The sequence below is a fragment of the Harpia harpyja genome, chromosome 16 (genome assembly GCF_026419915.1).
Source record: "Harpia harpyja isolate bHarHar1 chromosome 16, bHarHar1 primary haplotype, whole genome shotgun sequence".
NCBI lineage: Eukaryota > Metazoa > Chordata > Aves > Accipitriformes > Accipitridae > Harpia > Harpia harpyja.
The window spans coordinates 3,546,682-3,562,770 of NC_068955.1; the positions used below are offsets into that span (position 1 = coordinate 3,546,682).

At 47.7% G+C, this 16,089-nt stretch overlaps 1 protein-coding gene across 2 annotated transcripts; it reads left to right on the forward strand.

The window, feature by feature from the left end:
- The first annotated feature begins 19 nt into the window (after positions 1 to 19).
- ELOA (elongin A) lies at positions 20 to 16,083 on the forward strand. Of its 2 annotated transcripts, none has more exons than XM_052811258.1 (11): positions 20 to 179; positions 5,520 to 5,576; positions 6,192 to 6,310; positions 7,210 to 8,425; positions 9,739 to 9,853; positions 10,221 to 10,376; positions 10,831 to 10,928; positions 11,210 to 11,390; positions 11,923 to 12,034; positions 12,335 to 12,486; positions 13,064 to 16,083. In XM_052811258.1, exons 1-11 carry the CDS (start codon positions 108 to 110, stop codon positions 13,123 to 13,125), a joined length of 2,340 nt encoding a protein of 779 aa, XP_052667218.1. In that variant the 5' UTR covers positions 20 to 107; the 3' UTR covers positions 13,126 to 16,083. The 2 variants fall into 2 exon arrangements, with proteins under 2 accessions (XP_052667218.1, XP_052667219.1); XM_052811259.1 differs by having other exon boundaries at positions 10,224 to 10,376.
- The last annotated feature ends 6 nt before the right edge of the window (positions 16,084 to 16,089 follow it).

Consider the following 16,089-nt stretch of genomic DNA (forward strand, 5'->3'; position numbering starts at 1 on the left):
CTTCCGTTTCCTGCCCGCAGCCAAGATGGCGGCAGCAGTGGGGAAGTGCCGTGTGGCGAGCGGGCGGTGAAGCCGCTTCCGCCGCGGCGGCCTCTCCAGCAGTAAAAATGGCGGAGTCGGTGCTGGAAGTTGTGGGCAAGCTGCAGTCGCGGCTGGCGGGTAGCTCGGAGCCCAAGAAGGTGACGGTGGGCGGCGGGGCGGCCGAGGCTCCCCCCTCTCCGGCGGGGGTGGTGCGGCGGAGCCGGGGGTCGGGAGGGCCCGGGCCACCCCGCGGAGGAGGGGGGGCACGGGGAGCGGGGCCGGGCCGGGCCGGGCCTGCCCTCCGCTCCCCCCCCCCCCGCTCCGCCACCCCTTCCCCGAAGTTTCCTGCCCGGCCGGGGCCACGGTCCGTGGGGCGAGGCGGACGACCCGCCACCTCCGAGCCGCGGCAACGGGGTAGGCCCGGCGGGGGTTGTCCCCGGTGGGAGCTCCCCCCTCCCCGCGTTGCTGCCAGCCTGGGCTGGGTTCGCAGGCCCCCGGCTGTCCCACGGGAGACCCGCTGCGGCGTGTCGGGGTCCTTTGCGTGGGGTTCCCCCGGGTGACACATGGATGGGGTGCGGTTTGAGAGGCAGGCAAGCGGGCAACGGGAGAACTTGCCGGAAGAGTCTTGCCCTGGTGACGTGTTCGTGGTGGAAGAGCCACGGGTGCCCGGCGTGAGGTGACAGGGAGGTGCAGCCCTGCCGTGGGACCGGGAAGGGCCAGGACCGCGGCAAGGCCACCACGATCGTTGGGGAGTTGGGGTCCGGGCAAGAAGTTGCTGAGTTTTAACTCTGGCTTTGGGGTAGTTGCTTGATGCCTCTTGCCCATCTCCACGAGGGAACGTGTCGGCTGCCAAAATGTGCTGCCCGCAGCAGCTGTCACGGAGCGGCTGCCCTGCGCCCTCTGCCCTGATCTATGCCGGTGCTCCAATCTGTTCGGTGATATTCGGCCGCGTCTGTTGCTGACAGCAACTCTCCTGCTGGGCACCAGGATTCTGAGCTGTTTTTTTTCAACTGAAATTTGGAATTAGGGTTGAGCTCAGGTGTGGGCCCAGCACATGCTGTTATCCCATTCTCTAGGATGTCATATTTTAAAGGGGGAGCATCTGTTGTGACTATTTACAGGTGTTAGGTTCGTATTTCACTTAAGTCAGGTGAAAGAGGAGGCAGTGAGGGCTGTGCAGCCACTCTGCAAATTTTGTTTAACTGAGGCAAATGCCCGCAGAACCGCTCGCTTTCCAAGACCTCACAGCGCCCATGAAGAAGGCTGGATACCGAAATGCTCAAGTGCTGACCTTTTGAAATGGAGGCCCCTGTACCCAGTTCCAGCCTAGCTGGGGGCAAAGCGATGGGAGGGTCTGGTTCCTTTTCTCACCCTCTCAGCCAAGACCAGAGCAGGATTTAACCGGTGGTGCCCCAAATGGAGCTGAGGGACTGCTGAGGAGTCAATTCCAGGGGGTCTTGGACTCCATGGTGCTGAGAGCATGCGCAAAACTTCAAATATTGGCTCAGCACGCTGTGCACAGAGAATTAGTGCTCCTGTTTCCTGACCCTTGTGTCAGCTGGGGGCAATAACTGCTTGTCTGTGTTTCTTGGGTATTGTAAGTCTTCGGGCGCTATTTGCACAGGCTAACTCTTTCTCCAGTAACCTTGCGGTGTTAAGTCGTTTCTTTCTCTGTCGATCGTATGCAGTTTTGCAAGGGGAGGGAGAGGTGATAAGCATTCGCAAGCTGTCACTAGCTAGGATAGTGACTTTAAACCTTTTCACTTCCCCAGCAGAAACGTCCGGTGACCTGTACTCTTTTTATTTTTGATAACTTTTCAACTGTATCCTCGGAAGTGTTATTAGTGTTTCTAGGCTTGAATTTAGTTGCTGTTGCAATGTCTTGATAGATTGTGTATCTTCTGAGCACCTTCCTATGTCAGAAAATGGCTTTCAGCTCTTCTGCTGTAACTGTTTCCACTACAGTTCTGTAGCAGCTACAGCTTTACCCTGTCAACAGGACAAATCCATGGCACCTCTGAGTGCTATCCACATGTTACACCATTTCCACTCTTCGGTTTTCTTGCCTTGTCCTTTTGCAATATTTTTTCGGTAATGTGAAAGAATAATATTTGCCCATCATTGCGTACAACTCTATATTGCCTTGCTGAAAGGTGTTAAGTATTAATATTGGTTTTGGGTGAAAATTGGGCTGCTGGCACAGAACTGTATGAGTGAAACTTTGGACACTGTCGTAACGGTTTGGAAATGGTCTTTTTTCTTTTTTTTTCAGCAGAGAAGGTACAAGGTCTGCTGCAGGACTGAGGGACAAAAGAGAGTAAGGGAAACATGAACAAGAGAGCATCCTCATGGAGAGGAAGAGGCCAGGCTGTGCTGTAGTAATTTGATGTTTATGTGTGTTGTTAGTGTTGTAATGGTCTGGCTGACTTCTTTTAGAAAAAGAAAACAATCCACCCATGTTAAACAAAACTTTACTGGAGCTGGAACTAAGTGGAGGTTTTATAGTTTGTGTCTTGTGGCTGATTGACTGAAACTCTACACTGGGGTGTTTTAGAAGAGCTTTCTCATATGTATTTCACCTGGTGTCTAGCAGGATGTGAGCCTTGTGTTTTCTGTCTTCTACCTGGTTGCCTTTTTCCCATAGGACTTATAGGATCTCAGTTATTTCTGATATGAGCTGCCAGATTTGAGTCTGCTTGGCTGACTTCAGCTGAAGGCAGTGAGGTGTACTCCATCAGCTTGTTTCCATAGGAAATACAGATTAGTACAAGTTCTTAAGCCTCACTGCATCGGAGTTGTCTCACTTGGTGCGTCTTATGCACGTGGACCTGTGGTCCACGGAGGTCGCAAGCAAAGCGAGGTTTTTGCTGTGCTCTGTGAACACAGCTCCCAAATATATTCCTACTCTGATATTGCCAGGCTGCATGCCACTTGGACAGCTTCAATAAACACAGGTTTTGATATCTTAGATTGTCAGATAAGTGCATTACTGATGACGCAGGCAACAAAAATGCTTTGTTTCCTGACAGCGTCATTTTGAGATTTACAACTTATCTGGGAGGCCTGCTGAACTCAAACTATGTTAACATTTCCAATGAATGTGCAGGTATAAAAGCTTGGTAAAGTGACACTTAAGCAAAAGTATGTGTATGGTGGCCTCTCAGAAAGCCAGCTCTTGGCTGCTTTTTTTTTTTTTGCTTTTTTTTTTTTTTTTTTTAAGATGTGTGGAGGTTTCCAACCATTGACTGCAGTGGGTGTGGAATAAGCCAGTTCCCTGTGAGACATGTTCTGGATCAAATGTGTGGGTCCCCTGGTCTCAAACTACACTTCCCCTGGCTATACAAAATCCAGAGATGGTCTCCATTGAGGATAGCACTTTTCTTCTTGGAATTCAGCCCTGAAGGCAACAAATAACTAAAGAGCAAAAAGAGCTGTGAAAGATGCTACAGTGGGACGTAGCTAGAAAATAATTGGGAGACTTTAAGAATACCATAATGAGTTTTCCCTTGACTCTTACTCTCATGGTGGGATTTCATAAGCTCTGAAACAACCTCTCTAGGAGAGTAATCAGCTTACAGAGATGGTATTGTTTTATTATTGCCCTGTTTTACTCTTTTTTTCTATCTGGTACAAGATCTGTCCTTTTTCCCCTCCTTCCTGCTCCCTTCCAAACAGGGCCTTTGCGCGCACTAGTCCAAGCCCCTGTGTTACTGATGCCAGAAGGATCTTGCTTCCCAGAGGGATCCTGACCCATGAGCCCTGGCAGGCCTTGCCACAGCAATTTGAGGGGAGGCAGCAGACATGAGCTGTGTCTCTACCTTTGCTGCTTCTGTTCGATGGCTTTGCTTGCTAGTGGGCTTGTTGAGCCGCAGTGCTGGCAAAGTAACAGCGGTTTTGAAAACTGAAAGGATGTTGGGATTGTTTACCTTAACTGGCTTCTTCTCCCCCTGCCCCATCAGTTGAGGTAGGTGGTAGAGCATGTTACCTGCCTCAGATCCCTTGAATACTGGGGGAGGCTCCACCTTACCATGAGCCTGGAGTTGCAGGGACAGAAGGCTTGAAGACCTGGTTAGCTGTGGTTACAGCACAGCTAGAACTGTTGCATTCCCCTCAGCATCCCAGCTAAAGAGTGCTGAAACACACTGTTACTGTTGGTATCAGTGTTTCACTCTTCTAAAACAAACAAGAAAACCTAAACCTTCGGTCACAGTAATTGTCCTAAATATAATGGAGTAGTTTCTGGTGAACAGAAACCGTCCTGTGGTTCTACTTAAGCTAGATGAACCCTTATCTCTGTGTCAAGTATTTTCTCTCTGAAAGTAATCGCACTCTTCAAATAGGTTAAAAGAACTTATTTCCTTCAAAAGGAAGGAAACCTCTAAACCACCTTGCACAGTGGAAGTGGGGGTGGTTGAAATAGCTTAGGCCAACAGTGCTAATTTGAGCATGAGCACAGTGCTTTAAAGAGAAGATCTTCTGGATCGGGGACAGCCCTTTGTATGGCATATAGCATAGCAGTGCTGAACAAAGCCTGGGCTGTATAGGGGCTATAATAATGGGAACGCTGACAAGGCTGGTCTGTGGCTAGAGCTGAGCTGCGGGAAATAATACGAGGGGCAGCGGTGCTGTCGGAAGTGTGCTGCCATGTACTGTAACTAAAAAGTTGGTAGACATCTCTGTGAAGTGATGTCCCAAACCACCTGGGTGGCAGAGGTGCCAGTACATCCCTTCCACCTGCAGCCCCTTACCGGGGTGCAAGTCGGAGAGGGCTCCTTTTCCTTCCCTGGCCCGTGGAGCAGCTGTACGTGCTGGCAGGGGCTCACTTGGCAGTGCATATGTGGAGGAAAACAACATTTTTCACTGGTGTATGGCGAAGGGAAAGGAAAAGAGTGAGGCGAGAGGCGGTGGTTGTGGGAAGGGGTCAGTTGCCTTTTTAGCACAGACTATAGCTGAGAGGAGAGAGGCTGTCAGCAGCACTGACAGAGTGGGAGGGTCTGCAGGGAAGGTATGGGTTCCCTCTTAGATCTTTAAGAGCATCTAGAAATCTATCTGCCCTCAGTGTCTAGCTTGCAAAACTTCAGAAAGGACTCAATATTTTTTTTCCTCTCTTCTCGACAAGTGATGCGATTGTCAGCACCACCTTCTGAGAGTCACAAGCTTCCGAGTCCTTTCTTCCACTTGCTGTACAACAGAGTTGTGTGTGTGTCTGTTACTGATGCTTTAAGCCAGAGTTAAGTTGCAGTCCTGTGTGAAGAAAGCATTAATGTTTGAGTGCGTTTTAAGATTCTCAGATGGGCCGTCGTAGGCAAAGAGACATTAATTTCTTTACAGTTGGTCCTCATGTTCAGCTTCTCAGGAGCTTGATTTGGAGTAAGATAGCAGCTGTCTGCCACTTGGATCTTTCTAACAAGCTCTCATGCAGTGCAGAATTTTCCTTTCTAATTGCAGTATGTGGTTCAGTATGACAAGTCTGAACACTTTCCTTCTTGTCTCTGCAGCTGCTGAAAAGTCTGAAGAGGCTGTCTGAGTTGCCCATCACAGTTGACATTCTTGTGGTAAGAGCTGTGAAATCTCTCACACTTTCATCGTGTCTGTCAAGTCACTGGATAACTGTTTGCCATGGAAATGCTGTTTTCCCTGGAACAGGGTGTGTTGCCTCAGCCACCTGCAACAGCCCGGTGATTGTGATAAGGTTCTAGAGATTCTGTGAGCATGTCAGAGCAAGTGTGAAGCCATGGAGGACAGTTTGTCATCCTCAGTTCTTCCAAAAGCTTAATACTTGACTGGGATCTGAGAGTTGGAGCAGTTCCTAACAATAACTGAATCAGCATGAAATTAGGAAGTGCTAATCCTTAAAATTGTTAGTGTCTTCTGTCTTCAAGCTTACTAACAGTCATGGTAAATACTAACTTGGTTTATTAATACAAATAATTAGTGTTTGACGAAGGTAGAGTTAAGTTGTCTTTGATTTACAGAACTGTAGTAAAAGATACAATGTCTGCTGAAAACATAATATATGTGATATCTTTGCTGTTAGATCAGGGAAGTTTATTTCTACCTAGCAGCCATAGGTAGCAGGTTAACTTTATTCACTTTGTAGGAAATTTAGCAGAGGTGAGAATGCTGACTATTTTGCTAAGATGAATTCATGTCTTGGCTCTCTCATGAAGGAGACAGGCGTTGGGAAGACTGTGAACAGTTTACGGAAGCACGAGTTTGTAGGAGACTTTGCGAAGAACCTCGTAGCCAGGTGGAAGAAGCTAGTGCCAGTGTCCCAAGAGGCAGACAGGTAAGTGAACCTGTTTGGTTATCTTGATGGATAAGCTTTGTTATATTTTTGCAGTGGAGATTATGAACTTCTCTGACCAAGGAAACAAAGTGAAGGCTCTGGAAAAACTTGTGACACAAGTGTGCTAACTCTGCATGGGGTTTTTGCCTTGTTTTGGCATAAATTTCCTGCCTCTGCTAGCCACAGAGCATTGGGTTGCTGATGGCTGCAGTTTTGTGTGAAAGCAGGGGCCGATTTTCAAGAATTTGCAATTTGATGAAGAGATTAACAGTAGATGCCAGAAAAGCGCCCTTCATAAAGCAAGAGATGCAATCTGCTTGCTTCCCATTTTATGATGCTAAAGAGAGGATGTTCTAGGCGCAAGTAAAGGAAGTGGCTTGCTTTGAAAGAAGGTTTTTATGTGCAAAAATCCTATGGAAACTGAAAGTTAATGCTAGCAAGCATGTTGCAGTAACAAAGCTGTGTTGAACCGAGCAGTGAGATAGTTTAGATGTGGGTGATAAAGACCCAGTTATTCATGATAATTTCAATGGCTGTGGTATCCCTGCATGCTTAACTGGCAAACTGGGGGACATGTTTCCCATAGGCACCGCACAGCCAGGGGTGTGTACATATGGAGAAGTCTCTGTATGCATCTGTCTCTGTCTCTGCTTCCCAGTGAACTGTGAAGTCTCTAGTCCTAATAAAAATGCTTAATCAATTCCTGCACTAGAAATGCAGTTTCTAAATCCCTGAATGTCGCTGTGCCTGAGAGAATTAGTGGTATTCTTGGCACAAAACTGACAAATACAACCTTAGTCTTCAAGAAAGGTTCCCGTCCACATGGTCCATGGGGAGTGGCTCTTTTCATTCATATTGGCAAGTTTTAATCTAACTATTTTGTTTTCTTATCCCTTCAGAAATAACCTAGATTCTGAAGACCGTGACTATGAGAGGAGCAGCTCAAGCAAAAGGCATCAAGAACCCTCCCTCAGAGAGGATGAAGAACCTGACCAGGAGTATTCGGAACCCTTCCAGCCATCTTGCAGCCAGTCCTATAGCCCAGATCATAGGGAAAAGAAGTCCAAAAGGTATCCTAGGCCTGAGAGAGCCCATGAGACTTACGGCTATAGCAGCCACGAGGGGAAGGGTTGGGGCAGATCTTCCCCAGTGCTCTCTTCAGATCAGGAGTACTCGGACTATGGACAAGCTGTGTCACCTGAGCCAAGTGAGAGCCCTCAGGATATGTACACAGACCCTTATGCCTCTGAGGAGCAGGAAGAACCGACAGTATTTCATCGGAAAGCCAGTAAAGGCCACAGCTTTCAGGAGAAGCTGGGGGGAGGCCGGGAGAGGAACCCCGGTGAGTTATACAACAAAGGGAACATGAGTCGAAGCAAAGAGCACAAGTCTTCTCACAAGAAGCAGCGACTTGATGGCAGAGGGGAGGACAGGACCTCTGCCTTCAGCCCAGAAAGATTGCACAAGACCTCTTTTAAAGAGCAACTCCAAGAAGCCCCCATGGCAGGGAGCAGCAAGGAGAAGCAGAGGATGTCAGATGGTACCAAGAAGGAGAAGAACCGAGAAAGCGGTGCCTCCAGAAAGGAGAAGTTGCACATGTTGCCGCATTTGGAAGTGTCTTTGGACAACCATGTTAAGAAGCAAAAACATCGGGACTCTGAAAAAAGCAAATTGGAAAAGCCCAAGCTGAGCCTGGAGACCTCTAATACAGAGCAGGAGAAACGGAAAGCTGAGAGTGACTCGTCAAATAGGATTAAAGAAAAGGGGATTTCTGGGAGCTTAAAATCTTCAGAGGGGAAGCGCAAAGTCTCTGATGTGGACAAAAAATCAATGGGCTTTTCCTCAAATTTTGGGGAGGGGGAAGCAGAGGATGAATTTGAACAACCTACAATGTCCTTTGAGTCATATCTCAGCTACGACCAGCCTCAGAAAAAGAAAAAGAAAGCGGCCAAACCCTCTGCGTCAGCTGGGGAGAAAGACCAAGGGCACAGCAAACAGAATGGATCCAAAGCTAGTACCAACAGCTCAAGCTCGAGTCGGAAAAGTCCAAGCCACAAGCGAACAAGTGAGAAAAAGGCAGAGAAGAAACTACCAGAGCCTCCTCAACCAAAGAGGGTAAGGTTTGAAGGATCTGAGAGTGAACAAAGAAGGTGGGATTGGCTGCTTTCAGTCCTGCCATCTGGGGCTTACTAGTTTTCCCCTTGGAGGTGCTGGGCTGTGTTCTGCATCAGGGTGTGCTTGCGGTGTCTCACTGGTATCTAGGTCTGTGACTCTTGGTTCATGCTGGGAGACACTGTGTTTCATATGCCGTGTGCCGCAGGCATTGCTTTGTCCTGTTAGAGTGGAAGTCTGCTGGAAAAGTGGGTGAAGAGGGAGGGTAAAAAAGAAATGCAATAGGTAAAACCCTGTTTATTAAAAAATGGAGAGAGTAAAAGAGAACACCTTCAGCTAAATATTCATATGAAAGCATATTGGACATGATACACTTGTTAAGCATGCAGGGTATCTCTAGATACGAGCCAACATAGAACACAGCCTGATATGCAGTGCATCTCCACCTGCTAGCAAGGTTCCCATGTCTCTCCTCTCAAGTATTTATGCTTCTCTAAAATGGACCTTTTTTTAATCTGTGTCAATACTACAGTTTTGTTAACTAAATCTGTTGGTCTCAAGAAATGGGAGAGCTGGTGTTACCATGCAGCTTATTCTAGGAGACAGATGTTCTCTCATGAAAGCTTGAAAAATGAGCGATATTTCTGTACATATTCATTGCGACCTGGGTGCCAGGGTTTTGTATATAGATAGGGACTAATGTGCAAAACCTTTACTCCTTAATCTTTTTACTCGACTTTGAAATGCTTTGCTCTTCAAAAAGTGTTTTTATAATCTTAGCAGCATTTTAAAATTCTGCCATGCTATTCATTCTGATAAGTGCCTCATATCAGTTTTAGGTTTTCCTCAGTTTGTGAGGTTCCCCTCTCCTCTACCACTGCAGAGTTTTTTTGCAGGAGGCGGGAAGAAGAGACAGAATGGGTAAATGAGTGTTTGAGATCAAGGAAATGTTTCTGCCAGCTTTCTCTTCTGCTTTTTGTGTAGTTCTTTGCATTGTTAATCTGACTTGGGTTCTTGCCAGAGGCCTTCAGCACTGAACCTAGTAGGTTAAAGATGTGGATGGCTCTTGTTGGAGGGAGCTGAGTGATTCAGATCCCAAATTTTGGCTTCTTTGTATTGACAGCCTAGGCAGAGCCACAGTAATGTAGCAGAAGTGCAGCCTCCCCCTGAGGCTATTTCCTGGTGCAAGCTGATCAGCATTGAGTGGCTTATTCAAAATATCAAACAAAGTGCAATTCAGTGCTGTTTGTATGCTGGCAGGATGTAACATTCTCCTGTATTCCTGGCTTACTTGCCTGTACATCGTCTCCTTCCAGATACTTTTAGATGTGGTACCAACGTTACCAGACATCCCACTGCCCCCGATCCAGGCCAATTACCGCCCTCTTCCTTCAATCGAGTCCATTACCTGCTCCCAGACAAAAAGGAAAGGTATGTTGGACAGGAAAACAGGTTTGAAATGGGCTGCAGCCATTGTTTGTGGGAGTGGATGCTGACTGAGTTCCAGTCTTTCTGTTGGGGTCTGGTGTCCTGCCTCTGATGCCCAGAGCCTAGGTTTCAGAAAAAGGTAGCTGCTTTCCCACGTGCTATAGCAGAAATGAGGAAGATCCTTTGCTGACCCTTTTTGAGGTTTGGACTTTGGACTTGCCCTTCCTGAACTAGGTTGCAGGTCTCTTAGAGAAGACTTTGCCTTCTAGGTTGCTTCTGGGTGACTCCAATTTGTGTCTCTTGTGCCATTCATCAGGGTGGGCGATCCTTTTCTCTGTTCCCTTCTTACTCCAAGTCTTTCACTTTACAGCAGTCTCCTCGCCAGTGGAAGAGAGTGAAGCGGGTTTTACAGGCCGCCGGTTGAATTCAAAGATGCAAGTGTATTCAGGCTCTAAAACTGCCTACCTCCCAAAGATGATGTCCCTGTATCAGCAATGTATCAGAGTCCTCAGTAACAACATTGACTGTAAGTACCTTTCCTCATCTGTCTTAGTCATGTTGCCACGCAGATAGTACTGAAGTCTTGGTAAATTGTTTGTATATATCCTAGCAGCATCTGGCTTGGAACATGTGAACAGTTAGTTGCCCCTTGTCACAAGACAAGCTAACTAATACGGGACATCTCACTGAAAGCTCAGGTGCTGCAGGAATCAGACCCAGCATGCTTTCAGGGACTGCTAAAGCACTGGCAATAGTGGTAAACAGATCCTTGATTCTTGCGCAGGCACTTCTTAACTTGGAGATATTGGTGCCTGATGACCCACTAGAGCTATTGCACCTATGGTTCTTTTCTCCTTCCCCTTGTATTGTGTAGTGGCGTGCAGCACTGCTGGTTTTTCCACTGCATTTCAGGGCATCGAGCCCTTTCCTTGGCAAGGAAGGAGCAGGATAAATACTCTGTGTGTCTTGCTTCTCTCTAGCAATCTATGAAGTGGGTGGTGTCCCTTTCTCAGTGCTGGAGCCAGTATTGGAGAGATGCACCCCAGAACAGCTGTATCGCATCGAGGAATGTAATCACGTGAGTGCCTGGGCCTGGGGAAGGGGTAGTGATGTGGAAGTGATGTTCTGTCCTCATCCGCAATAGCAGAATAGTAAAGAACAATGCTCTTTACAACAAGAGGTGGCTTTTGCTAGTCCTGAGTTCCTGGATTTGCCATCAGCCCATCTCTTGCTGCAAGTTGGCCCCTAAGCTGTCTTGTCCTCTGTGGTATTCCAGTGACACTGGCGCTAGCTGGTGCTGAGGGAGAGAGGAGTGAAGGTGTTGGGAGGGATCCCAGCTTACACATGGGTGTGTTTCAGGTCCTTGTTGAGGATACGGATCAACTGTGGCACAATCACTGTCTCCGAGACTTCAAGAACGAGAAGCCAGAAGAGTTTGAGTCCTGGCGGGAGATGTACCTTCGACTTCATGACGCACGAGAGCAGCGGCTGCTCATGTTAGCACGGAACATCGGCTCAGCTCATGCCAACAAACCCAAAGGTAAAGTAGGGCTGAATAATCAGAGAGGGGTCTGGGAATGCTGCCTAGGGGATATCTTTGTGTGGGAAAGGTCTTTTGGAATGACTGGTTTAAATCTAGTCCAATTTAGGAGTTGCTTAGCTCTCTGTTCTTTATGCAGTGGCCTTTGCTTAATGGCTTAGCAGCCTCTTGATTTCATCTATAGTGCTGCTGATGCAGACTAGACAGAGCAATATTTTACAGCAAGAACATGTAGGTCTGCAGAGGCACCTCCTGTTCCACAGTGGCTTCTACATGCTGGGGTTGAAGAAAACCAGGGTGGGGGGAAGCATTCCTGCTCTTTTGGTGAACATAATGAGAACTACTGACCTGATCAGTCTTGATTTCTCACAGCCCATGTTGTGACTGCAAGAGGTTCAGATCTTAGGGAGCTTTGGAATGGATGGATGGACTGGGGAGAGGTGGCTGGAGCTTGCTGTAATAAGACAAGCACTGAGGAGCCTCCCTTATAGTAAGTTGGATGTAAGCAGTGTTTCCCTCTGGCCTCCTACAGGTAGAGTGGCCAAAATGGCGTTTGTGAACTCTGCAGCAAAGCCCCCTCGGGATGTACGAAGGAGACAAGAGAAGTTTGGAACTGGAGGACCTCTTCTGCCAGAGAAGACCAAGTGAGTGTTTCTCAGTAGCACTTGCTGTTTAGGGCCTCTTTTCCTGTGGGCTTCTGCCAGCTTCCCCCTGAAGTTCTGCATCCTGGCAGAAAAGGATACTGTGTGTCTGGGAGGTCCTTTTGCAGTGAAACTTGTAACTGAAATAGCTTCTTTCTTGCTGGGAAGTGTGAAGATCCTGGTCACTGCTGGTTCCATGTGGTATCAGCCAAGCTGCTGTTAACAAATGTGGCTCGTGTCTGAAGAATTGCATCAAACCACAGTGACTCCTTTACTGGAACGTCTTTCCCGTCTCTGTTTCAGAATAAAACCAGTCCTGTACACATCTAGCAAAAGCCACACTCGTGTGAGTGAGGAGCAGTCCTATGATGGGCCCAGCACCAGCAGTGCCCATTCTGTCCCATCTTCGGGTAGCACCTTCTCCTCCTATGACCCCAGGAAACCACCAGTGAAGAGTAAGTACAAACCACAGAACCTCCATGTGGTCTCCTAGAGCTCCTCCTTTACAAACGCACAAATCTGCTGCTTCTGCTGTAAGAGAAATCTAGGCTATGCAGGAGGGTTGATGTTGGCGGCCTCTCTCCTCTCCGTAAGGAGAGGGTGATAAAGTCTGTTCAAACTTCTTGCACAAGAAAAAGCATAGGGAAACATCCGATTCACTTGCCTGCTCAGTGCTGACTGTATCAGGCTGTCCTAATGGCAGAAACCCTGCCTTACCCCTCCTGCTGTCCTTCTGTGTCTGTCCAGCTGTTTGGAACAGTGAAATTGTAATGCAGCTCCCTGGGAAGAAAGCAGGGAGAGTTTAACCAGAGAACTGTGTTCTTGCAGTGCAGAAAGCAGAGTGGGCTCTCCTTGGTCTGTGATGTGAAAATACGATAGCCTACGATCGGAGAGCACACATGCCTGCTGTGCATCTGTTTTGCCAGGGCTGCAGCTTTGAATTGCTCTCTGCTCTCCTAGTCTGTGACTGCTGCTTTAATGCACGGGGGTTTTTTTGGTTTGATTTGGTTTTTTTTTCTTTCTCTGTTGCAGAAATTGCACCCATGATGGCAAAGACTATCAAAGCTTTCAAAAACAGGTTCTCTCGGAGATAAGTTTGCAGTGCAGATCTGGGACTTTCCCTCTCGTGGGGGAGTGGCACTGAAGGGGGAGAAGGTACCCAAACGGCTCTTTTCTTTGAACTTTTTGGAGGCTGCAGCTGCTGGGAGAAGCTTTGATCTGCACAAGACAACAGCACAGTATTTTATCTTTTATTCTGGTCCTTTTCTCAGTGTCAAGTCCCCCTCTTTTTCCCCTGCCCTTAACATCCTGTTTCTAGTTTTGTCATCTGTCAAAAGAAGGGTGTACAGAATCTCCTGACACAAGAAAATGTGAAGTCTTGGCACCTGCTGAGAGTGGAAGATCCAGAGACTATTAACTATTTAACCTTTTAATAAATTATAAAATGGTTTTAATTAATATTTTGCCCCTCTATCCTGCTGGTGTTATTTATGTCGCTCCCAGTAGTCTTTCCCCCTCCCAATCCAGTACACGGGCCAGCCTTCCTGTGACTAGAGCTGGCAGGAATCCATCTGTCTGAGTGGACACTGGGTGTCATGGGAGTCTTTCCTCGTGATCTGGTACCTGCTGGGCCCAAAGTCCCTCCTGGACTCTCTGGGACAGGTAGGACTGGTGGCCCATCTACTCGTCGATCCTTTGGCAAGCGCAGCAAGTCCTGAGGCTTTGCTCTCGTGTATGTTAATAAAATCTTAGCTCTCAACCTTCTCTCTGCTGTTACTGTAGATCTTGTACAGATGCTTACGTTGTTGTGCAGGGATGCCAGGAGCCATTGGGGACTTTTTCTCTGCTGCTGTTGTCTTCTGCTGGCTACTGGGAATAAAACTACGAGGGGTTTAGGGAGAAATTTTACTGTGCACCAAGTCAGATTTTAACTCTTTTTTTTTTTTTTTTTTTTTTTTGAGAGAGAGAGAGACAGGGGACTTTGCCTCTGGAACTGAAAACAGTTTTTAAATATCAATGAAGGCATCAGTTTGCCTCTTTCAGTGGAAAGAAGGAATACTTTTATCTTGTTTTCTGTGTGGAATAGGGAAGGATTTATTTCTGTTCGGAAGCTGGTGGTTAAATCCTGTCTTTCCCCTGTATGTTTTGCTCTGCCCCCCTCTTTGGAAAAAGCAAGGATTTTAGTCTTTGAACTTGAAACCACTTGACTGGGGTTGGAGGGAAGTGAATAACTGAATGTAGTTTGTTTTTAATGCGTGCATACTTCATAGCAGGAGTTCAAAAAGCTCGGTTGTACTTGGTGTCTGAGGAACTGGAGCTCTGGAAGGAAAAGGTGTGTGACATGACCCGGCGGACCTAGGGGTTGGCAGAAGCGTGAGGAAGTGCCCTGGAGCACAGCTCCTCTGGGGAGGTCGGGAGCCTGAGTGATGCATGAGGCGATTTCAGGTGGACTTGCTGAGGCCGCTGCAGAGAGCGGGGAGCCGGACACAACTGGGCACTCGCTATTAAATGTGAGGCCTTATTGTGGTGAACATTTCTGCTTGTGGGTTACGTCTGCCTTGAAAGTGAACTTACCTGGAGGTGGTGCAAGCAGAGGATGGATTTGTTTAGACCCAGGTCATGTGGTGAGGGAGCCGGCCTCTCTGTTGGGGCTCAGAGGTCCGACTGGATCGGAAAGGGGAGATATTCTCCTGTTCCAAGCCATATTTGCTGCCCTAGGACTAGGACTTTGCTGTCTAGGTGGAATAGGTGCTGGTAGTGGATGCTGTTGGTAGCTCTTGAGAAGCTCTGCTGCTGGCTTTCAGTGGCTGCCAAATCCTGAACCGGTGGAGTTGTCTGTGCGCACTGACCGGGGGAAACCTTGCTGTGAAGAGTCCTCCCTGGAGGGCTCTAGAAAAATCCCTGTATGCTTCTGGTTTCTGTTGATTTCTTTCTTTCTTTCTTTCTTTCTTTTTCTCCTTTTCTTTTTTCTTTCTTTCTTTGAAACCATTCTGAACACCTGTCTCTTGTTTATGTTTTTTTCCTGTTTTGAAGGTCTTGGAAAAACGTTCTCAGACTCTCATGTGCTGTAAGTTTGTTACAGTCCCAGATGCTTTAATGTTACCGTGCAGCATTTCAGTGTGTGTTGTGCTGTAAAATAATGGCTCCTTACTCTTGCATTTTTGCTGTATTTAATTTTGCTGTATTTTTAATTAGATAACAATATATTATCTTCTGCTGACCGTTGTGCTACCATTTATTTCTCCTCTGTACTTGGGGTAGGGGCAGAGGGGAGGGAAGGGGAGCCTGGCATTGTGTTCAGGCCCCAGTGGAGCCTTGAGCAGAGGATCTGGGTGAGGCCCGAGAACAACCTTGGGCACTGCTAAAGTGCCACTTAATTAATACTACAGCTAGATACTCGGATGTGGGTATTGCCCAAAGCGTTGCTGTTACAGGGTGATGTACCTTGCCTCTCAGAGCAGCCTCTTTGCTCTAGGCTTTGCCAGCTGTGTCTGTATTTTAGCTTAGCTGGATTGCAGGGGCGGGGGGGGGACAGAGAGGATCAGATGGGATGCTGTGTCTGAATTGACTCTGCTCTGAGTGGGTCCCACTGGTCCTGGGACCGATGCCAACCGCTCTTGCTTCTCTCCCTTTTGCTCAGGCACTGGAACTGTGCAGATGGAAGAGGTGGGCACCAGCCCTCAGCAGGGAAGGCAGGAGGGTTACTGCCATGAGACACAAACTAAGCAAAGTCTAGGGTAAAAGTGCTTGCGTTGTTCCCAGTCTCTCGGTGCCCGGGGTGTTACACTTGTGCAATTTTTCTGTGCTTACACTACATGCGAAGGAACTGAGCAGAGCTGCCTCTTCCCCCTTCGCTGCCCTGCTGGTGGTGGGATGAGTAATGTGGGCAGGAGGGGGAGTGACTTTGACTTGCATTTGTATTTTGGTCCCCAACTGTGTATATACAATTTTCTATGTTCCTTTTTTTGTGGTAACTAAGATGAATATTTTAATTAGATAAGTTATATGAAAAGAGGAAAACCATGTCTCAATAAAAGCCAAACACTGGACCGCGTCTG

Coding starts and splice junctions, on each gene's coding strand:
- ELOA (XM_052811258.1), top strand. CDS start 108: ATGGCGGAGTCGGTGCTGGAAGTTGTGGGCAAGCTGCAGTCGCGGCTG. Junction 5,577..6,191: donor TCACAGTTGACATTCTTGTG/GTAAGAGCTGTG, acceptor TCTCTCATGAAG/GAGACAGGCGTTGGGAAGAC. Junction 10,377..10,830: donor CCTCAGTAACAACATTGACT/GTAAGTACCTTT, acceptor GCTTCTCTCTAG/CAATCTATGAAGTGGGTGGT.